At 37.0% G+C, this 24707-nt stretch overlaps 2 protein-coding genes across 4 annotated transcripts in view; one reads left to right on the top strand and one right to left on the bottom strand.

Annotated features, from left to right (window-relative positions):
• The window catches only part of LOC124163404 (neprilysin-2-like), an 85268-nt gene extending 84514 nt beyond the window's left edge, over positions 1-754 (top strand). For both annotated transcript variants that reach the window (XM_046540289.1, XM_046540287.1), the window contains one exon: positions 533-754. In XM_046540289.1, coding sequence (XP_046396245.1) covers positions 533-600 — 68 coding nt within the window. In that variant the 3' untranslated portion in view covers positions 601-754. The remainder of the gene's footprint in view (positions 1-532) is intronic.
• Positions 1-23556, bottom strand: part of LOC124163402 (cleavage stimulation factor subunit 1) — a 99381-nt gene extending 75825 nt beyond the window's left edge. The window contains exons 1-10 of one of the 2 annotated variants that reach the window (XR_006865766.1): positions 23388-23556; positions 23124-23251; positions 22777-22982; positions 20764-20997; positions 17079-17239; positions 16631-16781; positions 13861-13954; positions 13519-13650; positions 7084-7218; positions 6143-6915 (exon numbers count right to left, since the gene is read on the bottom strand). Coding sequence is in view for 1 of the 2 variants with exons in the window: in XM_046540285.1 (XP_046396241.1) it covers positions 7106-7218; positions 13519-13650; positions 13861-13954; positions 16631-16781; positions 17079-17239; positions 20764-20997; positions 22777-22982; positions 23124-23251; positions 23388-23461 (1293 nt within the window). In the remaining variant the exon portion in view is untranslated. Of the gene's footprint in view, positions 1-6142; positions 6916-6950; positions 7219-13518; positions 13651-13860; positions 13955-16630; positions 16782-17078; positions 17240-20763; positions 20998-22776; positions 22983-23123; positions 23252-23387 lie in introns of those variants that run through there. The other variant, XM_046540285.1, reaches the window with a different exon arrangement.
• Positions 23557-24707: the final 1151 nt, after the last annotated feature.

Raw genomic sequence — 24707 nt, 5'->3', positions numbered from 1 at the left:
ATGGATTTACAAATTTAGTTACGTCGTTGGATTTTCGGCGCCGCAGCGGCGCCGCGTCATTTTTTGCTATTATCTTTCAAAGTTAGCCTGAATTTACAAATTTTCTGATTGATAATGGTAAATACATCTACTATCTTTATTTCTCACCACGCTTTGCTAGATTAAACCCATTCTTGTGGAAGTTATAACAAAAAATCTTGAACGCTGCATTCTTTTCCATTTTTTGCCGTAATGCTTTCTATTTCTGATCCCTTTGTCTGTTATTTTCGAATGAAAGTTTTAATTTTGTGTGTAATGGTTGTTTGAAATATTTTTTCTGATATGCAGTAAAAATTCCAAAATGTCTTCGTACTTGTACTTATTTTTTTTGGCAGCAGCTTGTCCCGATTTTGTCTTCCTCTTTTGTAGAGTTCGACGGAACTGATCTCGAAACGAGGCCCACCTTTTCCTGCACTCTTCCGGCCCTCCTAAAAAAAATATTCTTTTAGAATAATAATTTTATGTTAAAATCTATCAAAATATCTTTTTTCAGGTTCCTTGCAACTGGGGATACTTTCAAGACAATTTCATTCAGCTATAGGCTGGGCAGATCGACTGTAGCTGCTATCATTCACAGTACATGTAAAGCAATAGTGGACGTTATTCAAAAGGAGGTCATGCCTGTGCCAGATGAAGCAAAATGGAACACTGTGGCATCTGAGTTTTGGGAAAAGTGGCAGTTCCCCAACTGTATTGGAGCCTTGGATGGGAAGCATGTTACAATAGGGTGGTTTCCTATTATTTTTTATTGCCTTAATCGAAAGATTATTACTCCTGGAGTACGTATTTCACGCTTTAAGATTTTAAAATGACAATATCTATTTTTCGCGATTAAATGAAAAGTGAAAATTTTCAAGCGCGCGAAAACGCGACGCTCAAGTATGAATGCCGGGAAATATCTCCGTACGCCGTATTTCTGGTTCCCCCTCCCGCCCGGTGAGGTGACCTTGAGGCGAGGCTTAGCGCTGATACGTCGCAGGCTGCCAGCGGGTAGCTGAGTACCTTGCTGAAAGGTAGCGCTTGGCTTAAAAAAGGTTTATTAATACCTTATCAAACGACGAAAACTTTCCGACCTTAGCCAGTTTTAGTAGGTGATTATTAAGACATGTTTCCCTGAGCTCTGTGCCTCATGCATGCATTGGTAACCTCAGACGATGTGTAACTCCTATCCTCTCGTGTAGAAACTAGGTCCCTGTGACGTCACGTGGAGTGGAATCGCATGGGCGCCAATCTGGCCTTTTTCAAATGAGGATAAAATTTGACCCTTGCCATTCGTCTAAACCGGTATTTCAAAAACCAAATAATTTGTGTATTATGATTACACTAATGGTGGGTAACGAATCGCAATCAATGCCTTTCGTTTTCTTTGATGAAGGAAACTACCCTATTCAAGCTCCGAAGTTATCAGGCAGTCTATACTGGAATTACAAACACTCATACTCCATTGTACTTCTAGCCTTAGTTGACCCATGCTACAACTTCATTGTGGTAGACGTCGGAGCTTACGGGAAAAACTCGGATGGAGGTATTTTTTTAAACTCGAATTTTGGAAGAGCTCTGGAGCATGGCCAGCTCAATGTTCCAAGGGGTGGAGCACTACCTGGAACAAATTTCTAACTGCCAATGGTCATTGTAGGTGATGAAGCCTTTCCTCTTAAAAGATATATGATGAGACCTTATCCTGGAAAAGGTTTGACAGATGACAAAAGGATATTTAACTACCGTCTAAGCCGAGCTAGGAGGATTTCTGAAAATGCGTTTGGAATTTTGGTACAGAAGTTTCGCATTTTCTCCCGACGGTTGCAAGGAAATCCTGAAAACATTACGACTTTAGTACTAGCTGCTTGCGTCCTCCACAATTTCATACGACATAATGAAGGAATTAACATGTCAGCATTAAATGAAAGCAAAGATGGGACTGAGAGCACCAGCCTCCCTAGCAGGGCCTGCAATTTTCAAGACCTACCCCGTCTACGAGGAGGGTCAACAGGAGAAGCGTTTGCTGTTCGAGAAAAACTCAAGGATTTCTTTAACTCTCCAGTTGGAAGTGTAGAGTGGCAAGTGAGGGCTGCACTGGGAATATAAGACGCCCAAGATTTACCGCCAAATGACATTGGACTTTAACGTACAAGTAGCGATATTATTTTGAACTACAACTTTCAACTTTGGAAATTCAACTGTGTTAGTGCGTTAATTATTATTGTTAAATTTTTATTTTTTCTTGACCTCTTCTTAAACTTATTTATGTATATTTTTGTGAGTTCTTGGAGTTTAGGTCGAAATAAATAAAAACCAAATTTAGCCAACGCTTCGATATAATTGTATATCTTCTAAAGGGCTTAGTTATGAAAAAGAAAATGAGATAAACATATGGATGAATTAAATATGATATGATAGTAAAATTTGGAATCATAAATATATAAAGTTACAATACTGTTTTTAGTTTATAATAAAATAAAACGACAAATTCAGTATTAAGTAATTGAGAAAAGGGATACACAGGAGTTCAACGTGACTTAATTTGTGGTGTTTGTTTGTTTATGGTAACAATGATTATTTTGTAGACCATGGTTACATTCAGAGAAAATCAATAAAGTAAAAATAAATTATACTCAAATTATCAATATCCGATCTTTTATTACAACAATTTTCATTTTTTTGAAATATATATAATTTCTTTTATCAACCGCTTCGCTAAAATTAATTCATTTTCTAAAATTTTGGTATTACTAAAGTCGAAATAATGGCTATTGAATAATCTGGGTTGTGCAAGGGCACATAACTGTGTTTTATTTTTTATTGATGATTTGAGTTGTGAATTCCTATTCATTAAGTACTGAGATGTTTGACCAATGTAGAAACTGTTGCAAACTTGTACATGCACTATACACGGTAAATAAACACTCTGTATAACGAAATGAAAGAATATAAAAATGTGACATACCTGATACTTTCAGTTTCTCGGAAATCATTTTCCACACCCTTTCCTTGTACTCGACATTCCGATAATTATCCACAGTTTGGTCATACAGAACTGGGAATTTCCGCACTTCTTCAATAAGTTTCTCGCTCTCCATGTTGCACGAGCCCGCACCGTCACCGTCAAAAAGTAAACTGAACTAGTCGGTGACGGCGCGGTCTCCAAGCACGGTGACGGTGCGGGCACGGTGCGGTGGTGTGTGTCCCTACGCGTTTGAATGCATTGTTTTCCTTTCTCGCCGTATCACGTCCAACACTCGGCCGTGTGTCGGCGCGGGCTCGGTGCGGTCATGTGTGTCCCGGCCTTAAATGTGATTGGGAGTGTACCAGACGAGGTTTTACTCCTGGATTGTTGGGAAATCCAAGAAAATAATAGAAGTATGGGTTATAGGTGGTAGGAAAGAAGAAACAGGCGCCTATTTTCTTTCGTCCAGCTCTACGTGAGGGACTGAAGGAAGAATGTTCTGGGGTGAAAAAAATACCTTCAAGCTGGGAGGACTTCCCTCACCTTTTCTTTCCGTAGCGTTTCACTGACCCAAACATTGAGACCATTGAGACTATCCATCCATACCTTCCCACTAAGCTTCCTTATTCGTCATTCACCGCCTTCTTCCCCCCGCCCACAAAAGTTGATTGAACTTCTCTCCACCCTAATGACCCACCCGAGCTGGACCTTCTTGGAATGAAGGGAGGGCCACCGCGAGGCGTTTTGACAAGGCTTTGGTTCCCTGTCCCTCATGCAGCGATGGAAAGATAAAGAAAAAGCAGGCTATTGTATCTAATTGTCTCCTTGCACTCCCAACCTTTTTCGCGATAAAGGTTTTCTACTCTTACCTGGCCTAACGATCTGGGTATTCCCTGATCCTTGGCAGTCGACACACTACCACCCCTTCACCTCAAAACAACCAACCTGGCATTCCTTCTCCTTTCTCTTCCTCACTCACCCCTTCACGTTAGTAAAATCCCAATGAATAAAATATCTGTGCATTTGAGTACACAAAGAAACGAGAATTACAAATTTTCGCTTCACGGTAAATTGTCTATTCTCCTATTCATCATGAAACGATTTTTACCATGTAAATACTGAACTAATGGTCAGGAAAAAGAAATTATTTTCTATCACACAATTAGTTGGGTAGTAATCTTGATTTCACCCCAATGGTAAACTGTCGCGTCATCGGTAATTATATAAACGTCAGCAATTTTGCATTGACTATCGTAGGCGCAAAGGAATATTTTCGAATTAGAGGTACAAGACATGTAACAGTGACCATGCAATGTGTTCTTCACGGTAGTCGGTGAAACCTCTGAATCTCCTGGCAAGTTACAGTTGCTCATTCAACGAGAAATATTCACACGACGGTGAGGAAGCATTATTCTACGAATTCGGATAATGCATTGTGTTAAAATTTTCTTAGAATTGCTGCTTGGTGTAATTCTAAACAGACTAACACTGGGATTTACTCAAAGGTGACTATGACCACGGCAGTTACGTGGACGCGGAGCGGAGAAGGTGCCCAAGAAAACTAAGACGGAAGCCATGGAACAAACAACCTAGCTTAGCCATGAGTTTCAATGAATAATTCTTGCAAAAAGATGAAGTTTTGTCAATGAACATTATAACAAGGTAAACATAATGATTCTTAGCTAAAAGAGAAAGCATAATTGATATTGTAACATTTTCCTTTTGTTAAACAATTTCACTTGGTTTATAAGTTTAAAAAAATTAAATAATAATATTGTAAATAGATTAAAGCATTTCATACGAAACATAATTGCTTTGACATTAGCGTTCAGAGTGCCGTCCCTGACGTAGCGACGAGGAAATTCTCGGCCCAAGCAACACTAAGTAGGAGGCCCAGGAAAAAACAACTTTGGCTAGCCATGAGATTCTATGAATTATTGTTTTGAAAAGATGAAGTTTTGTCAATGAACATTATATCGAGGCAAACATTATGATTCCTAGCGAAAATAGAAAGCAAAATTGGTATAGTTATATTTTCCTTTTGTTTAACAATTTAATTTTGTTTATAAAGTTTAGAAAATTAAATAATAATATTGTAAATAGATTATAGCATTTTATACGAAACATAATTGCTTTGAAATTAACACTGAGAGTGCAGTCCCCGACGTAGCGACGAGGAAATACTGAGCGCCGCAGCGGCGCCGTAAATCCAACGACGTAACTTTTTTCATTAGAGGCCAATAAAATGTAAACTATTAACACTATGCAAACAAAATTTTATATGTAGACAAAAAAGGCGCAAAAAATTGACTACTGAAAATTTCAAAATGATCCATTGGAATGGAAAATTTTTACACCACTTTTAAAACCACGAGCGCCGCTAAGGCGCAGATAATCCATATGAGGGTTAATGCATTTTTATTATTATTGTATTTAATGTATATTTCATTTTATGTGTTAATTTATTTTTTGCAAGAAAATAATTTGGTCAAACAGTCCAAATTAATTCCATAGAGGGGAGTGACAAATCATAATACAAAAACACGTAAAAATATGTGACCGGACAACTACTAATGGATGAGGAAACATGTACTTTTACGTGAACGGACCACAATGTGTTAAATCATAATTTTCAACTTGAACCTCAGATGCTTGGTTATGCGAGTGTGAGCCAGAACCCTCGACTACTTTGCACTGATGCATATCGGCCATCAATACGGCTTTCGCACACAAGTATTCATCTTCGATTGCATTGTATGAATCAAATTTAAAATAATCATCTTCGTTTAATGATTCCTCAAATTCAATCAGTTCATATTGCCAGGTATAGAACTCTTTCCAATAATTTTTGAGTAATCCTAATTGACTTTGGAAGTAAAATTCCGTCTGAATCTTTAGCAATTTCTTCCCCTTCGTATTCTTTCTGAAACTTAGGATTTGATTTGCAGTTGCTTTCTGCTTTCGCAACAAAGATTGCCCGTTGGCCATCACTGTGAGAATAATTACTACTTACGTAAGTGAATTCAATTAGGAAAAGAAATTTGTCCATTAATAGCCAAGTTATCGTGAAACGACTAGACTCCGATAAATGGAGAGAGAAAATACAATCATTCTGACCCAGTGAGAGACTATGACAAGAAAGAAAGAAATTATTAATACATATCAGTCTTTGATTTCTGGAATTCCGGGTGTGTTGAGAGAACAGCTGATTCTCTCCTTGGCGATCCACGAGCAGGTGTGCGTCGTGTCGAGGACAGTGGAACTCAACCCCGACTCCTCCAGGCCGTCGGTCAAATGAACGACTGGAACTCGACGTCCTGGTGATGTGGGCCGCTAGCACCACTCAGAATTTCGCCGGTTGATGCGTAGACTTCATCTTCATTAATTTGCTGCGGTTAGTAGTGACGAATCTTCTCTCATGCCAGAAGACAGCAACCAAATGAAGAGCACGCTGGAGACTTGCACCCTCGTGCGTAGACTCGAACCGTAGCATTGCTACCAAATATTGTTCGGACGATTCTGCTCCATGAACCTCACACAGGATATCATTACCGAAAAGACTTCTTTGGAATAACTTAAACGTTTATTTTCTTTGAAATAAAGTTTAATTTACAAAGACTGGCAAAGAGATGGGGCTCCCAGGTGACTGGTGACTCACTTAATGCCTGCCTGGCTGAATGATAGCTCCTGATCAAGTGTCTGGTCAACGCATCACTGCCTGTCTCGGAAGATCAGTGCATCAGCGCCCCTCATGGCTACCTCCAAGACCAACAGCGATACCAGGCACATACGACTCAAACACTAGTTCCCCATCAAATGTTAGACCTTGATGTGGGAGTTAATTAACAAAGATTTAACCTCCGACAAAAGGCTGTACAATGGTTCTCTTGGAGCATGCATAGATAATGGGGATGCCAAGGAGTCTGGTTTCCCTATACACCAAGAAATGTCAATTAAAATAAGAAAGTACAGATATTTCATTTATTCCAACAGTTAAGTCCACAAAGACATAGAGAAATATCACTTTCCAGTTCATGACATAGAAAACTTCAAACAAAAATACATCAATACACATACTGATGCGTAATCAAGATACACACCTTACACAATTAAAAACCTATTTTAATGAGTTGGTGTCCTTCGATACCAAAATCTAGCACGGAAATCATCCGAGCATGTTAGGAATGCAGGTGCATTAGGAGAATGAACTAAATATCTGACTGGACCATTATGCCCTGAAAATTAAAAGGAAACTGGTTAATAAAGAATTATGAACATCATTTAAAAAATAAGATATGTACTGAATATTCTAAACATTCACATGATTTTCATGAATTTTTTCCAATCCTAATTACAGCATTTGGCCCCAGATTCTGAATCCCACAGTCAATAAAACTCGACATTGTTTGAGCAAGGAGGTTAGATATGCTTGGGCTATTTTTCCATTTTAAATGGGTATGATATGGTGTTTCCTTGTGGTGAAGTTGTTTTCATGTACACCGTTTTTCTTGCTGTTTCCAATTCAGGAAATGCCTGTTCGAATGACCTACAGCAAAGACATACTTATCTAAAAGTAGATGCATATCCCATGGCAAGCACTTAAAACATTAATACTTATATGACAATCTAGATAAAACTAAACCAAAATTTTTGATCACATAATCGCTAAAAAATCTGCTATGGGTAGCCCAGGATCAGGGGAGTTTTACCTGTGTAATTGTTACATTTTCTGAATTTTAGGCACTAAACAGTGAAAGTACAAAGTTCTTCTTTCTTAATTTAATCACTAAACAGTAATATGGGTCAAAAAAGTTCCCAAAAAGTTGAGTGGTGCATATGCTTTTAGATGAAATTTGACTTCTCTGTGCTACAAGTTACTCCAAGGCCTATCTGCCTAGCACCTGGGATGTAATTAACCAGAGGGTAGTTCTTACTCCAGAATTCAAAGATAGCAAGGTGAAGGATAAAATTAATATACAATTTAATTTTTACTAGGCAATCAAGCAAGATAGATGAGAACATGCATTCTCCAAACTATATTCTCTGATTAAATAAATTGTAACCACATTATCCAGATGCATGACTAACTCATTGGAAACCTTCTGGGGGTCATAATTAAGCAGGAATGAGCTTTTAGTAAAAAAATCACTTGCTTCACAGCTGATAATGAAAGTTGATGCCAACTTACATTTTCGTGCCCAACATCATACAAGATATTGATGAAATCAGTTTCCATACCTACTCGACCTATTCCTTCATTGTTCAAAACATAAATCTTAATCAATACCTTTATTTAACAATTATCCCAAATCCTTGACCCATAAAATTTAAAGTTTTGCCCCAAACATGGATTTCAATGAGACAAAATAGTGAAGTTGGCAGCATGTTACATGAATTATAAACTTCCTTTCCACGAGTATCTGATGATTTGACGCAACAGCAAATGATATATGTAGTTTCCTGGCCACCGACTCTCCTCGCTAACAATTGTTAGTTACCAAGTCACATAACAAAAAACTAGAAGTTCCACCAAAACTAAACATTTAAGAAGCCACTATAGTTTTAACGACTTTTAACTATGAAGTTCATTCTTATTAACGTTCAAAATCCAAAAATCACCACGCAGATAAAAAGGTTTATTAATTTTAGAAGTGGTTTTCATTACTTGGTTTTCTTTACTGCAGTTCCATGTTAATTTTCCAGCTTTATGAACAGCAGCAAAACTTTGGGTTATTCCAAATGCTCAACCCTATCCATATTAATTCACTATATATGCATTCCCAAAGTTTCCTTGAGACCATGAAACTCCTTCTTGACTTTAATCTGAGTACTACACAGCAAATGGTAAGCTTACTTTGAAGCCCATATACATTCCAAAGTTACATAATTTTTGGTTTTTTCCCGGCGAACAATGGCAGTGAAGTTTTCTCGGGTTTCACACCAGGCCAGGTCCTTCATTTCTCCTTCCAACATTTCGATGGACAACTCTCCCATCATCTTCAGGGATTCAGGAATCCAATCTTGGATTCCTGAATCCTTGGACCTGACCCAGTGCAAAACCCGAGAAAACTTCACTGCACATTCCAAAGTTGCACTGCACAAAAAGCTGTTGTGCCATGTGCCAGACCTCGCCAAGCAGGTAAAATTAAGGTGTTCAAATTCAGATCTTTGAAAATCACATTAAAAAATAGACAAAGTCAAATGTAGTCCAAGAGAATACAATGCACAACTTCATTAGTTAGGAAATCTTTTTGGCCCATAGTAACTCAGGCAACCAGCCACCATTCGAGTAAGGTCTATTTAGCAAGAAATACCACTTTTAGGAAAGCCACCATTAGATCAAGAATGCAATTCCAAATGTTATGGTTAGAATACTCTACTAAAACCCTTTAAGAAAAATGCACCAATTAATGGAATTTTTCATTATTTTTTGTAGCCAATTGTGATACAAATAGAAAAATTAAAAGACACATTTTTCCATTTTTTTATTTATTGCCTACTTCTCGAACTATTAGTGATGAAAAATCACTGGCCTTAACCCATTTGCAGGTAAGTCTCTCATGAGCTATGAGTGATACCATAGAGTAAGTATATATAGAGAGCTCACCACACTTACAAAAATCGTATACGTTTTTGGTGTAGTTCTAGAACAATTAACCAGATGGCTATGAACAATTTTGGCAATTTTTTTAAGTTGCTCGTTCCACAAGTCTAAAAATATATTCTGAAGCAGAAAGGGTTGCTACGTTTAGTGGAGACATTAATTATTCGATTTTGTTTATAACAAATGTTATAAAAAATATTTTCTAGAATTTCGGCTAGTTACTTGACTTTTCCGAGTTTATATTCCTAATCCATTTTCCGGCAGACTGTTCTTAGTATAAAGTTGAAACTTGCAGGAAATGTTTATTGCAGATTTTTCCGTACTGGTAAACTTTAATTTGTTCATAACTCAGTTTCAACGTTGTTATATGTGTTTATATATCTTTCGGACGAAAAATCTGGAATTTTGCAGGGTAAAAATCAATCGCCTGCTAACTTTCGTATCTTACGATATAGGTCCATATATGCTGCGTATGAAATTTGGACAAAACTATAAATTTATTTTTGGTGAAAGAATTGTAACTTTATCTCGATTACAAGGGGAGTTATGAATTTTTAATGAACGCACCTCGTCAGGCTTTCCTTACTGGCCTGGGTCTACGTTGAAAGCTCCCGCCTCGCAAGGAGATCGCATTGCCATCAGATAGGTTGGCGAGATGAGCTGTTGTTTTGACGAGGAAGAGATTTTCCGCGAGGGAAGGTTTTTTCGCTTCAAGAGACAATATAAATCTTATTGATGTTCATCGCTTCGTTGAACGATCAATGTATCAAATGAAATACATTTCGCGTAGTATGCTTCAGAACTTCAGTTCGGAAATACCTCTTTTTGGTGAGGTGTAAATGTTATTGACAACACCAAGAGCCGGAATATTACAATAAAATAGGAATGCGAGATTGGCTCTCTACACTGAAAAACAGTGCACTGCTTGCCTTTCGCTAACGGTCATAGCCTCTTCACCACAGTTGGTAACTAAAGCTTAAAAGTATTTGGTTATGAATTCTTGAGCGCGCAGCTGCAAACGAACAAAAAGAGGTATGCATCAGCAGTAGCATTTTTGGAAGCAAATTTCAAAAATTTGGAAGCTTATGGAAGTGTAGGATTCTGTCTTTTTTAGCAGGCGAAATTGTCTGAACAGGCCTCTTGAACATTAAAGAGGCGAAAAAAAGAAAACAGAAGGAATGCTGAACTTGGCCTTGGCTGAAAAGGGGGTATGAAAGCGTTGGAATAAGCATGCTAAACATGATGGAGAAGGAGTTGGTCGCCGATGTTCCCGTATATTATCGATAATAATTGACGATAAGTGAGGATATTTTCATGTCCCTTATCAGCAAGGCTGAGGGTAGAATAAAACGGCAGGATACAAACGTGAGGCAGTTTATTCCCGCGGTGAAAATATTATTGATAAATGATGGACATTGTGGTTGAGAAGATGTTATGAATAGTGCTGTAAACGTGCATTTAAATCACATTTTTTCTCTCCTAATCTAGCAGTTGCTAAAATTAGGTCCTTATCCTATAATAATAGTGATAGAAACGGGCAGCTGTAGTGTTTCACAGGAAAAATCGTCATTTCATATTTGTCATTTCTCCAGCTGCTCGCTCGCTCGGATTGCATACCAGACACAAAGATAACCTGTACAATTCGGTCTCGATACCTTAAGTAAATCTTTTATTATTTCCAAAACATCCCTCCTTGTATTGCGATTCTAAAGATCGCTTCCTTCTTATTAAAGATCAACTCATTATTACGTATTTCCTAGTTGAGAGTTTCCATCGCCTATCGTGACCAATTTTTGCTCATTTTTACTTTTAAGACCACACCAGGCGATGAAATAGATGATCACGAACGTATAAATATATTTGAAATAATGTTTTGTGATTTCACTTTGCGGTATGGTGACATTATAAATTAAAAACTAAACCATTTAGTATTCATTACAGTACTAATGAAAAAACTCAACCGGTTTCGATATTTTCAGGTCTTTAACTAGAGGTTTACGATAACGCTAAAGACCTGAAAAGAAGGAAACCGGTTGGATTTTTAATGCATACTGTGTGGAATACAACAAAGTTTGCAAATGAGCATTTTAATTAATAAAAATATATATTATGGACACAGAAATAAACTTGGATGAAATAAATAAATTGTACCAGATGATGGGTCTGTGAGCCGAAACGCATCGTACGCATTAAAATGTTGTGAAAAATTGCTACCAGCTTGTATTTAAATAAATGTGAAATCTTTTGTATATTTATTCGCATGTTGTTGTTCGATAACTTTTACGTTTTATATGTCCTTTATTCCTGAAATAAGAATCTCCAAACCAACAATTCCTATTATCATAAATGTTTCTCCGCTTTTGCACCAATTTTTCACCGTGGAACTAATTCACGGGTAATATTTCCTTGCCGTATTAACTGGAGTGCAGAAAGTTTCACAAAGTGGCTAGTAGTAGTGGTAGTATCATTCGATATTCGAGCATATCTCCTCTCACAATTTCATCAAAATCTGTGGTGGTGGAGTGAATACTTCCACAACCCTATCTAACTGATAGCCTATTCGTTTAGTTTTGCGAATATATATATTTATAGGGCCCGGGACCCCCCTGAAAAATCCCTCTCTCTCCTGCTTGACTTTCGGACAGCAATCTTTGAAGTGCATGAGACAGTTTAAACACTTACTTACAGCTGCATGTTGTAAAACTGTTTTCAGTTGGAATGAGGAAAGCCAAGCAGAGGGAAGGATCGTGGAAGACGCAGCTCACCAGGCGAGAAAAAAATCCCCTATAGGAGCCAATTCTCTCAGCTCGATGTAAACATCGTCTTCCCTTCCTTCGATGCTAGGGAGACTGCGGGAGAGTCAAGGCAGAGGGGAGGGCGGGAAGGAAAGGGGAGAAGCTGGGAACCTTGAAACCTGACTCTCTCGGCCCTAGCTCGCCACTTCAGGGGCCATCTATCGGCTGTTTGAGAATTAAAACAGTCGATACGATTTCCTCCTATGCCGTGAGCCCTCTAGAATATACTTACTCTATGGTGATACACATATACTTCAGTACTGTTTTGAAATTACCACAGTAATCAAGAAAACCCTATTTCAAGGGTGGCACAATTTTACTTACTGCAAATTCATCAAACGCAAAGTTCATTAAACTTGACCGCAATTAACAGAGAATATTCTGTCACCGTTATGCTGAAATAATTTTCTTAAGTTGTGTATTTGGCAGAAACTTAAGGATAAGGGAGGATATTATTTTTTAATTGAAGCGCTGCCCATTAAATTTGGAGTAGTACTCCAGGACCATACCCCATTGTTTTCATTATATCTTTACTTGAGTTGCTTAACTTACTGATATGCTTCCTCTCAATTCTCACTATCAATGCCATTTGCAGTATTTGGGCTGTATTAAATTTCTTTCCCTGAGTTTTGATTGACTGAGATGCCATTCCAAGTACGTACTTAAGTCACAACTAGAAATGTGCTTTTCTTGCTTTTGTCAAAATGTGTAGAAGAGGCATGTTATAGTATTTAATAGAAACTATGTTATGCAACTACAACTTTGCATTTGATTCAATACAAGTGGGAATGCTTCGATCTCATTAAACTTTTTCAAACAAATGTTTTACAGGCATTTGAGCAAAATTGGGGGGAAGAGCTCAGAAGTTTTTGGAAGAAGTCAGAAAATAAGTGACACTCTAAACGTCATAACCGATTGCAAGTAATTAATTCAGAGCAATAAATAACTGGTTACCAGCAAAGAATTATGCACTCATCTTCAGTGATAATTTTCCACTAGAGAAGCTCTGGTTATCTGAGCATATGTAGACTAAAATTCATATAATCTTATATAAAACATATCACTAAAAATACTAAGAGAGGATAAGCATACTGAGGTAATCATGGAATCAAAATTTACTAATGTAAATTACACACCTAATGAGAGTAGTTGTTTTCTAGATGCATTTCTTGAATTCCAGCAACAAAGACTAGTGGTTGCTTCATCAGGGAACATCACATAGTCCTCTGTATGATTAAAGGCAGCCTGAGCTTTATGCTCTTGTTTACCTAGGCAAAAAACATAGCATCTTTAATGCAAATGAATTTAAGTCAACAAAAACATTGTTACACTATATAAAATAATGATTATTTTTTTAATTAATAACAATTTCCTCAGTAAATAAGGATTAAAATATGCAGTCAAGCATAAGTCAACTTAAATTAATCAAAATGATCAGTGATAAAGAAGTCAACTGCATTCGTTTGTGATTTCCTTACCAGTGGTTCCAGCACCAGTGTATGCAATAAGACACCTGCTGGTAGAAAGCTCCCATAACTTTACTAATGAGTCCTTCCCTGAAGAAAGTAAATACTGAACAGAAAAAAAAAGTTTATCATCAGTACAGCTATGGTAGACATGGATTATATTAAGAAACAGGGCATACATTTTCCACTCATAGGTGGAAGGTGTTCATAAAAAACTAATTTCAAGGAAGGCACAATATTTAACCCCACGAAAACCACTCAGCATTTTTAGAAGTAATATTCTGCTATGCTTGATACAAAGACAAAAGAACTTCCTGCAAGCACTGATAATAAATGATGCCTTTAACCTAATACTCCAATATTTTTCTGCAGCCCTCATCAGTATTAAGAAAAAATGTTATGATGCTTTTCTGCTTTGAGGTGTGGAAAAAAACTAGCCAGTAATGTTATTTCAAGTTAAATAATATTCTCTCCCCCATTCAGCTACTTCCTATTGACAGAAGAAAATATTCACACTGTAAGATCAGGGATAGGTCAATTATTCCACTATACAACATAATTGCACACCCTCATGGATACCCTCTCCACGCATCCCCATTAAAGTGACTTATAGCAATATTAAGGCTGGGAGCCCAGATAGACCAAACTTATTAATAAATTCTTTACAGATTGCTAAGCCCATTCATCTAATCTCTCTAATACCATTGAACACTTCCCCGTGCCAATTCGTGACCATTGTCCATCTAACTTTATCACATATCCTAGAGAAGTATTTGAATATCTCTGCAAAATCCCTCTCCATTGTGGCCTGGTCCCGATGGTATGAGCCCCAAACTCATTAGACACTGTGCCTCCTCCCTCTCTCTTCTATTGAGCCTCCTCCTGAACCGTTGCTTTTCCTTAGGCACCTTCCCTTCCCAATGGAAAATTGCCAATATCATTCCCATACATAAAAATGGTCCTAAAGATGAACGCTCAAACTGCCCAATATCATTACTTCCGATACTATCTTCAGTTTGTGAAAGGATCATTCTCAACAGGCTGCACTACTCCTTTTTTATCAAATAATCAGCATGGCTTCCTTCCAGGACGCTCCTGCCTCACCAACTTAGCTCTTTTTCAGCACCATGCAGTTGTTTCCATCTCCAATAAAGCTTAACTTGATGCAATATTCTTAGATTTCTCAAAAGGCTTCGACTCTCTATGCCACACTCTTCTCCTTCATAAACTCTCTCATCGCTTTAAATTGCATGGCAATTTTCTAAACCTAGTAGACTCTTTCCTCAGCAATAGATTATAGCGGGTAATACTTCCTGGCTGCTCATCCCATTGGTCACCCACAACATCTGGTGTACCAAAGGGAAGTGTTCTCAGGCCATATCTATTTAATCTTTTTATTGATGATCTGGCCTTCCTTGTCCATCCCTCTCAAGCTCACACCCTTTTTTACGCTGATGACAGCAAAATTTTTAAGCAAATTAACAATGTCTATGACCTACAGGCTGCATTGAACAAGGTATCAGAGTGGTGCAACACCTGGAAACTCCACCCAAACACTAATAAATGCAACATAATTTCCTTCTTGCTAAAAAAAAAAGTCCCCTTATGATTTCAGGTACAGTTTAAACTCCCTTTTTCTCAGTTGAGTCTTCACCATCAAAGACTTAGGTGTTTTAATGGATCAAAAATTGAATTACTGTGAGCATATTAAAAAAAGTAAAAACAAAGCTATGTCCCTCCTACCACTTCTAAGAAATTACAGACCTGCTTGCACTACGCATATGTTTTTCAACTATTGTCATTCCCCTTATAATGTATTGCTCCCCCATTTGGACCATTTCAGCCCCATCCAATATTTTGGCCCTAAAGAGTGTGATCAATTTGTTCACTGAAATAGTTAAGTGCATTGTTCCTCATCTTTCTGATATGCCAGCTGATACTGTTTTGCCTAAACTCTCTATATAGCTATAGGTATATACCTAAAATTCCAAATTTAATTCTCAATTCAGATTTAAAACTAATGCGTTCTAAACTCAGCCGTAGACTGTCCCAATCTCATCTCCAATTTAACCTTTAAAGTTCCATGAAGACCCACACGCACACTTTCTCTCCTCCACATGCCCATTCCCAGATTGTCACTGACCATACGATCCCTCCTCTTTCGCCTCTCTTCCCTCATAAATTCTCTTCAGACCACAGTGACCCGTTCTCTTTTCCTAACCACACTTTTACAAACCACGCTCTTTCTTATCTTACTAGAAACCCTTAAGGTCAATATAATTACATTCAATGCATTGTTATTTATTTAAATTTATTATGTTTAATTGTGCTAGTACTCTTTATACCTGTTATACTGTGCTATGTAAACTGGCAAATATGCTGTACGTGGACAACTTGATAAATAAATAAATATGCCAACATGGATATGTGATTACATATATAAAGGTAGACGGACATATACCACAGCAGATGGATTAATACAATTATTTGAACATTTTTTCATAGGAAAACAGCCACAGCAGAATAAATATCAAGGTCAATATTTTAGGCAAAGAGGTGCCTAACAAGAGGAAAGAGTTTATAATAGAAACACAGTGTACATATATAAAAGAGCAAAATAGAGCACAATGCACTATCAGATGCACAATGCATCCTGTCTAACCACACACAGAAATTTCAAAGTTTAATCATAGAGGATATAAATTAAATCATACCTTGACTAATTCTAAATAAATAAATTTGATCAAGATTTAAAACAGGTAGCAGCAGTATTCCAAATTACCTTCCCATTCCTTGAAAATGTAATTGAGCAAACTTCAGCACCATCATGAGCCTTTAAAAAAGTATTGACACACCGATTTGATACACCATCCCATACTTTTACACTCCCATCACGACCAGCTGAAGCATACACTTTCGCATCTGGAGAATACCTAGCAGAAAATAGGCATAAGCATTAATGGTTAAACAACGACATAATTCTTCACATACCAATTAAGATAAGTGAAATATACTACAAATGTAAACAGCATTATTGCCAACAAAAGAATGAGAAACTGAATATTTATTGACTGGCCCACGAAATGTGCTGATAAACAGATTATGACACAGTAATCAAAACCAGTTACCATTTTTAAGTTGTAACAAAAAAATCGAAACATCATTTTAATAAGAGAGACTTAGTAAAAGTATGGATCATTATCTAATGAAATACCTTAATAAGTGCTTACTTTATGGATGTAAGTCCGGCGACATGCTGGTGACTAGGAATACTACACACATAACATTGTGCTGTGTTAACATCATACACTCGCATGACAGGGTGGTTGGTGCCGACAACTAAATAATCACCAGTTGGATGGAAAGCCATACACCGAATTTGATCTGCATCCTGTGGGAATAAGGGTAAAACTATACTGAATGAACACACTTTTCAGAGCATGATTCAATGGCTTTGACAATAAATGTATAGTACCCATTTATTTTACAATGTTTTATAGTGAAGGATCCAACAAATAAGGATGCTTCTAAAATATAATCGGCATTGATTAGTGCATCACTATGCAATAAGTGACATTCCTCCAGGACCAACGATGACAAAATTTTTGAGCTTGAAGTGCAAAAATGCCAAAATCTCTAATTACTTCTGGACTCCTATATCTTCATGGTATTAATTTCTCCTTTACTTTGTGCACACCTAAATTTTCCCTTTAAGATGAGACTAATCTGGGACAAATGAGAACATCCAAGTTACCACACACTAACCCATTGATAGACTAAAACCTAAAAATTTGTTTCTTATCATCATCCTGAGTAGCCTCTTTCTCTTTCAACATTATCAAAATCTCTTTACAAAATCAAATACATTAAATTAATTCCAGTAGGAGTGTATAAATGATTTATATGAACCATTCCCTTTACAAATCTAATCTTTAATTAAGATAGCATAAACTCACTAATATTGTTGGCTAATACTGCTCAGTAGATTTTTTTTCAACAGGGGTGAATCTGCTGTAATAATCCTCCTCCTTACATTGCATCACAGCACACTAGTGGGCACAGTGTTAGCTCAAAAATCAAATAGGTACCAATTTAAAATTTCTGTAAAACCTTCATACACTCCCTAACTACATCCCTCTGACAAAAGATGGAATTCACATAATTATGTATGGGCCCAGTTCTATTTTTGCAGTATATAAATGATCTACCAGGTATCTTAAATCTGTCACAGGTGTCAAACCTATACTCTACGCTGATGATACTAATGTTATTGTATCAGCCCCATCATTTAATAGCTAGTCCCTTACAGCTGTCACTGCCACTAAACTCTTACATGAATGGTGTCAAAATAATTTTCTTAAACTGAACCTTGACAAGTCTGGCCTTATTTATTTTTGGAACAAAAATAAATAAGGCCAGCATAAATAAAGCATCTGAAGCAATACCAATTGTTGTAAAGGGGAAACAACTCCCACAAATTTCTAGTTCACAGTTCCTAGGAGTTACCCTGAACAAAAATATAACATGGGTCGAGCACATCAGTAAATTGTGCAACAAGCTTAGTTCAACATGCTTTCTTATAAAAAGCATCAGGAACACCATAAATAATGATGTATTATTGTCTATTAACTACAGAGAATTTTATTCTCACATTATTTTCAGTATCCTGTTTTGGGGTTCCTCTCCCCATGCTACTGAAATCTTCAAAATTCAGAAGTGCATTACAAGGCTGATGAGCAATGCCCCCTATGATGCACCTTGTCTTCCACTTTTTAAAAAACTGTGTATCCTGCCACTTTCATGCATATATATCTATGTCATTAGTATGCATGTAAAAAATAACATTCTTCAGTACACATCAAATGACCTATACCACGGCCACAAAACAAGAACTTGTAAAGACCTGCATCAAAACTTTATCAGGACTCAAAATACAGCCCCAGGTCCTAAACCTATGGGCCTGAAGATTTTTAATGGGTTGCCTCCAGAGGTGAAAAATGAGAGTAGGACCTCGGCCTTTAAGAAGAAACTTCTGAAGTTTCTGAAAAAGAAATCTATTTTATTCGGTTAATGATTTTCTGTATTTGTAACATTTTATCTGTATATTCCAATTTATGTATATAAATTGACATGTCCTATATTTGTATTTTGTGTACAACCTACAGATCTCTGGACAAATAAAAAATATTATTATTATTATGGCTTGGGACTGGGTTGACCTATACTGTTGCCAATGCATTTTGTTGCCCATGTGCATTTAAAATGCTTAAAACATTTCCTAAATCCACCAACCATAAGAATCATTTTGTGATTTGGTCTTTGAACCCAAAGCACACAAAGCCAGGTAAAATTAATCATCAAATTCACAAAGTTTATGGTGAAAATGCAATGAATGATGGAATAGTGAGAAAGTGGGCAATAAAGTTTAATGAAGGACAAACAAATGTCCACACGATGAGGCTCGGACTGTTTGCCCTTTTGTGGACAGTGATGATCTCACCAAGAGAGATAATGAAAAAAATGCATGTGCGTGTGAACAGACATTTCAAGATGAAAATGATTTCTGAAGAATTTTCCTCAAATTTCAAGGTTTCATTTAGATGAAATTGTCTCCGACCTTACAGCAAACTTTGTTCCCAACATGCTCACTGATGTCCACAAAACAAAACAACTTGGCAGTGCTTAGACATTTGGTGGTAGAGTGATGAGGGAGAAAACTACTTAAACAAAATCATAAATAAAGATGAAACCTCGGTTCTTCATGTCACATCAGAAACAAAACAAGTAATTGAGTGGAGCTGCACTCAATCTAAAAATAAAAAGTTCAAAACAATAATTTCAGTCCAGAAAAATCATGTGATCTTTGGGATAGAAAAGGGGTTCCATTAGTTGAACTTCAACCCAAAAGAGAAAAAATAAATGCACAAGATAATGTGAGATATTGAGAAACCTTCCACATGCAATGCAGAACACAATTAAGGGGAAGCTTAGCAAAGGAATCATGTTATTTCATGAGAATGCTCAGCCTAATGAAGCTGCTGAAATACAAAACAACATTTACCAGTTTCAGTGGGATCAAGTCAATCACACACCCAGTGGCGCTGACTCCATGGGGCCTGAGGGTGCCCGAGCCCCCTCAAAGATTCGTTTGGGGGGGCGGAGCCCCCTCAATAATTCAAGAAAATAATTAAGTTATATTATGCTTTGTGAAATCACAAAAATGTATTGGTGATTTTTATTTCCCATGCTTGACGATAGTTACCTTTTAAAATAAATTCAACAATGAGTGTTGAAACAAATAATTTTAAGGTTAAGCAGGTTAACTAGTTGTCAGCTGAATCAAGTGGTGTGAATCATGGTAGTGTTTCAGTGCTGCGACAAACTTTCAATTTAACCTCTTCCTTGGGCAAGACCTCCGATATGGGCCCCCCCCCAATATTTTTTATAAGTCGGCGCCCTTGTACACACCTTACAGTCCAGATATGGTGGCATAAGAATACAACCTGCTCTTTCATTAGAAGTGATAGTTAGCTGGCAAATGTTTTCAATCTGATGACCAGGTGGGAAGCTAGGACTTGAGGCTAGGAGGGGTTTTAGACACAACTAATACTAGGGTGTCTGGGGGTATGGAATAACTGCCACGGTAAGTGGGAGGTGTGGGGCCCTCCCCAGAAAAATTTTAGGATAAATAGTGAGTTTTATGGCTTTCTGAGGGATATTTTATAAATCCTTACACTATTCTATAAGTAATATTAATGCAATTAAGTAAAATGGATTTAAGTTAAAAATTTCTATGAGCTCTGGTTAATCCCCGAAAAGATGATGACAACCTTTTTTTCTATGAGCCTATCCATGTCAAATTAAGCAAATTCATTTTATACACTTCTCATTCACAGTACACATATGGACACTTACTGTAATTGTTTTGAATGCCTTCTTCACAGAAGCTTTACTATAGTCAAACAGCTTTATAGTAAAGTCTCTTGAACCAGACACTAAAATTGGCTCCCTTGGATGAAACTCAAGACATGTAACTTCCTCTAAATGGTCATATAATGTTCGTATTACTGGGTGTCCTTGTTGATCTCCACCACTTGGTTCCACAGCATCTGGGGCTGATTTAGCCAGCATACGATCCACATCCAATATCTGTAATGAACAACGAGCAAATACAAGAATTTTCTCACTACTACAGTCATAAATGTTGGCACAATGTTTCAGGATAACTAATATATCATGTAATTTGTATCCAAATCTTAATACTAAAAAAAATTAATATTACTACTTTGATATGGTAGTTGATGATTTAGATGCTCTAAATATTTTATGTTTATGATAATATATTTTGAATATAAATTAAGAATTTTACAATTACTAGTACCTATACTCAATAACAAGGTACACCCTACAAACTATTTGCAAGTCTATCACCTCAGGTTCTTGGTTCCGATTTTAAATGAACTTTTTTGTTAACAATGAATAATTTTCAAAAGCAATTAATGAATACATAAAAACAACCTTAATAATTTCCACAGAAATTTTTTAATGGTAATCGTGTTTCGATGCTGAGGCGTCATTCTCGAGTACTCTCATTCGTTCAGAATGTATTTTCACAAAAGTAAAAGCCAAATCAATCGATTTCGCAATTTTATATGTATATTAGTCATTAGGCTGTTGTGAAAACTGCCCATTACAACACAATAATGTATGGCCCCATTGACTTGATACAAAACATCACTCTATAATGAATCACTCACTCAGTGATTCTAACCAAAGGTTGGTTCATATAGATGAGGATAGAGCTCAACCAAAACTAAGCCACAGGAATGGGACTTTCATGCATTAAGGGCAGAGGGGCCAGTTCCTATCCCCAGGCCACCTTGCTTTTTGGGGGTTATGTTAGGGGTCTTCAAAGGTTTTACCCAGTATGCATTTGAACCCAGGACCCTTAAATCAGCAGCCAAGCACTCTAGCCTACCACGCTCCCCCTAACTATGAGTATGTTATATAAATGGTGCTCAAGAATCTTTCAAATTTTGGTTTTACACAAATAATTTCGGTGCTGATACTTTTTGCATTTGGTTCCAATTCCAGCCCTAAGTTCTAGAGCAGGTGAAACTGACAACTGAACTTGCCTATCCCGACAAAGTAGTAATAACTTAATAAGTTGAGTAAAAAATTCTGGGTAAGTCAGAACTCCAGAGATTTTGATAGATTGAAAGAAATGCAAGGCGTATTCATGGAAAACTTTCATCCAGTTTTCGTCAATATTCTTGAAATATTTAAATTATTTTCAATATGAAAGTCTAAGAAGATGGAAGAATGATTGTGTTCCGATATCAATGAAGGCCACTTAGGCCAGTGCAGAGACACATAAATTGTGACAAACATAACTTGGGGACTGCCAGTAAAAAATGTTCATAACAAAGGACTTATGGTGTGAGGATGCAAGTTATGATGATAGAGATAGGAATATCATCAGTCCAGAAGACCAATAAATGGAAGTGCATACGTCTATTAACTCTTACACTGCTAGAGGACCAATCAACTAACCCACAAGACATGCTCACAGAATCCCACAGGCCAAATAATCCCACCAGGAATTTCAGCACAGATAAAGTTAATCCAAAATCATGTGGCAAACAAAACAGCATAAGTGAATTCATACTTCGAGTGTAAATGAGTCTTCAAAAAGATTCACGTTTTCGTGACTTCATTTCTTCATTACAATCTATACGTGGATGAACAAAATGAGTTAAGAGTAAATTTTGCTGCCAAAATAGTGCGATAAAATAACTTCGAGGATGCGCGATGAAATTCAAGCAAATGTTACAAAAGTCTTTCAAACTTAAAAACGTTAATATTAAGTGATTCCTATAAGATTAAAGGAAGGTTAAAAATTTTCACAACATGTACATCATTACGTACCTTAATTGAAGCATCAACGCTGCCGGTAGCTACCAGCTGACCGTCATTACTGAAAGCCCCAGCTCTGCAATTGCCTTTGTGGGACGTAACATATGCAGTCTCATACAGAGCAGGTTCAGGAGCCGTAGTCTGCATATCAGTCTCAAATTCTAAATCGAGACCCGGACCCAACAATGCTTCAGCTCTTGTTTGTGGTTTCTGTATCTCTGAAACGTTAAAAACAAGATAAGGGGTCTGACCACTGCGTACAAGAAAGATGAATATCACCGGTTTTATGCTTAGGTTTTATACAGCAGTTCCCTTATTTGACATGAGGGCTCAAATCTTCACCAAAAATCAATAAATACCGGGTTCATGTTGTAACCCAGTCAGCACAATGTGCAATAGCCTGTCCGACGGCGGGCAAGGAGGATCAGCTTGAACTGCGGTGGACAAACTGACAGCCAAAGTTTGGTGCCCATCATAAAATAATTGACTGAAAAAAGAAAAGGAAACACAGACGATGGAAAGCTAAGCAGAAGTCGCAATGCACAAGATTGGTTATAAAGTAATAAATCAACGAAAACATTATACTATTTAGGACAATGATAAATGTGAGGACACTTCCTTACCTAACCATTAATCTATACAGTAATTCCCTATTTTTAAGGACATTCTTAGGATCAACAGTTTCACTTTCCTTCATTTTTCAAGAATGTTCGAAATATTCAGCTCACGTTTATTCCTTTCCAGTTGTATACAACTTTGTTTACATGAAATATCGTTAATGTCAATATATGTACCATTTCGATCAATCGATATATATCTCCTCGTATTCCCTGTGATGGTACATCGCGCTCAAATTATGCATCTTGATGCAAATATAACTCGTGCGCTTTCAAAATATTATTCAGGGTCAAGAATTTATATTTTAATGAAGGAATTATTTGTGAAGTTCATTTATTTTAGGGTATCCATGACCTATGGGACTGTCGACTGTGAAGGTTCGATATGGCGCGTTCCATTTTTCAAAAAAGTAAATTTCAAAAATTAAGTACTATTGAGAAACTTTTTTTTGCAACAAATGCAGCATTGAAAATCAGGTATTTATCATTAACATTAAATTTTATTAACAGCTGCTCGTAGATTTGGTTGAATGGTCGTTTCCTTCTATAGTCCACCTCTTCCATTGAACTTCTCCTATCGAGCTATATGATTGTCAACTGGTTTTAGTGGTGATTTCCTTCCACCTCTCAGTGATATCAATACAAAATGGAAAATCAATAATCTTTGTATTATTTTCCTTATGAGTATAACATTCCAGGTGTTACCACAATGGGTAGGTATAGCTCTCTCAACATTCATATGGCAGTACCAAGAGTTCCTCTTCTCCAAGCCAATCTCTAATGTATGGGATTCATCCTGCTCATCTCAGCGAGACCTACGTTTCTTAATTCTATACAAATGCCAAAACCATTTTTGAAGTTCAAAGTATAAAAGGCCATTACCTTGTAGACATGGCTCAAAGAGCATAGGGTCAAAAGGCTTTCATATCTACTGACGGCTCGTGAACTCTGCTCTACACAAGAATATCTTCTCTACTGTATCCCAACTTTGACTACCGCTCACATTTCCCAAACTAGGTTCTTTTTTACATGCCAATTGCTCATGACTGTGCCAATTATTAAAAAAGAATAATTAAAATTTAATGAATGCAGGAAACTACGTGATGTCCTTTTAAAAGTAATAGAAAGTAAAATTTTTAGTTGAGTATGTGGCTCAGTCCTTCTGCCATCAAATCCACACTCACTCAGTTGTTATACCGGTTGAAGCTTGGTTTAGATAGAGGAGAGTAGAGTTCACTGCAGATGGTGAAGTACGTTGAGAGGGGGAAACATAATGGCTCAGGGGAAATGATTTGAAAGGACGAATTAAACCACTCTGTGACATTG

Source organism: Ischnura elegans, chromosome 8, assembly GCF_921293095.1.
Source record: "Ischnura elegans chromosome 8, ioIscEleg1.1, whole genome shotgun sequence".
NCBI lineage: Eukaryota > Metazoa > Arthropoda > Insecta > Odonata > Coenagrionidae > Ischnura > Ischnura elegans.
Note: the sequence above shows the minus strand (reverse complement) of the source record. Positions and strands in the feature narration are given on the sequence as shown.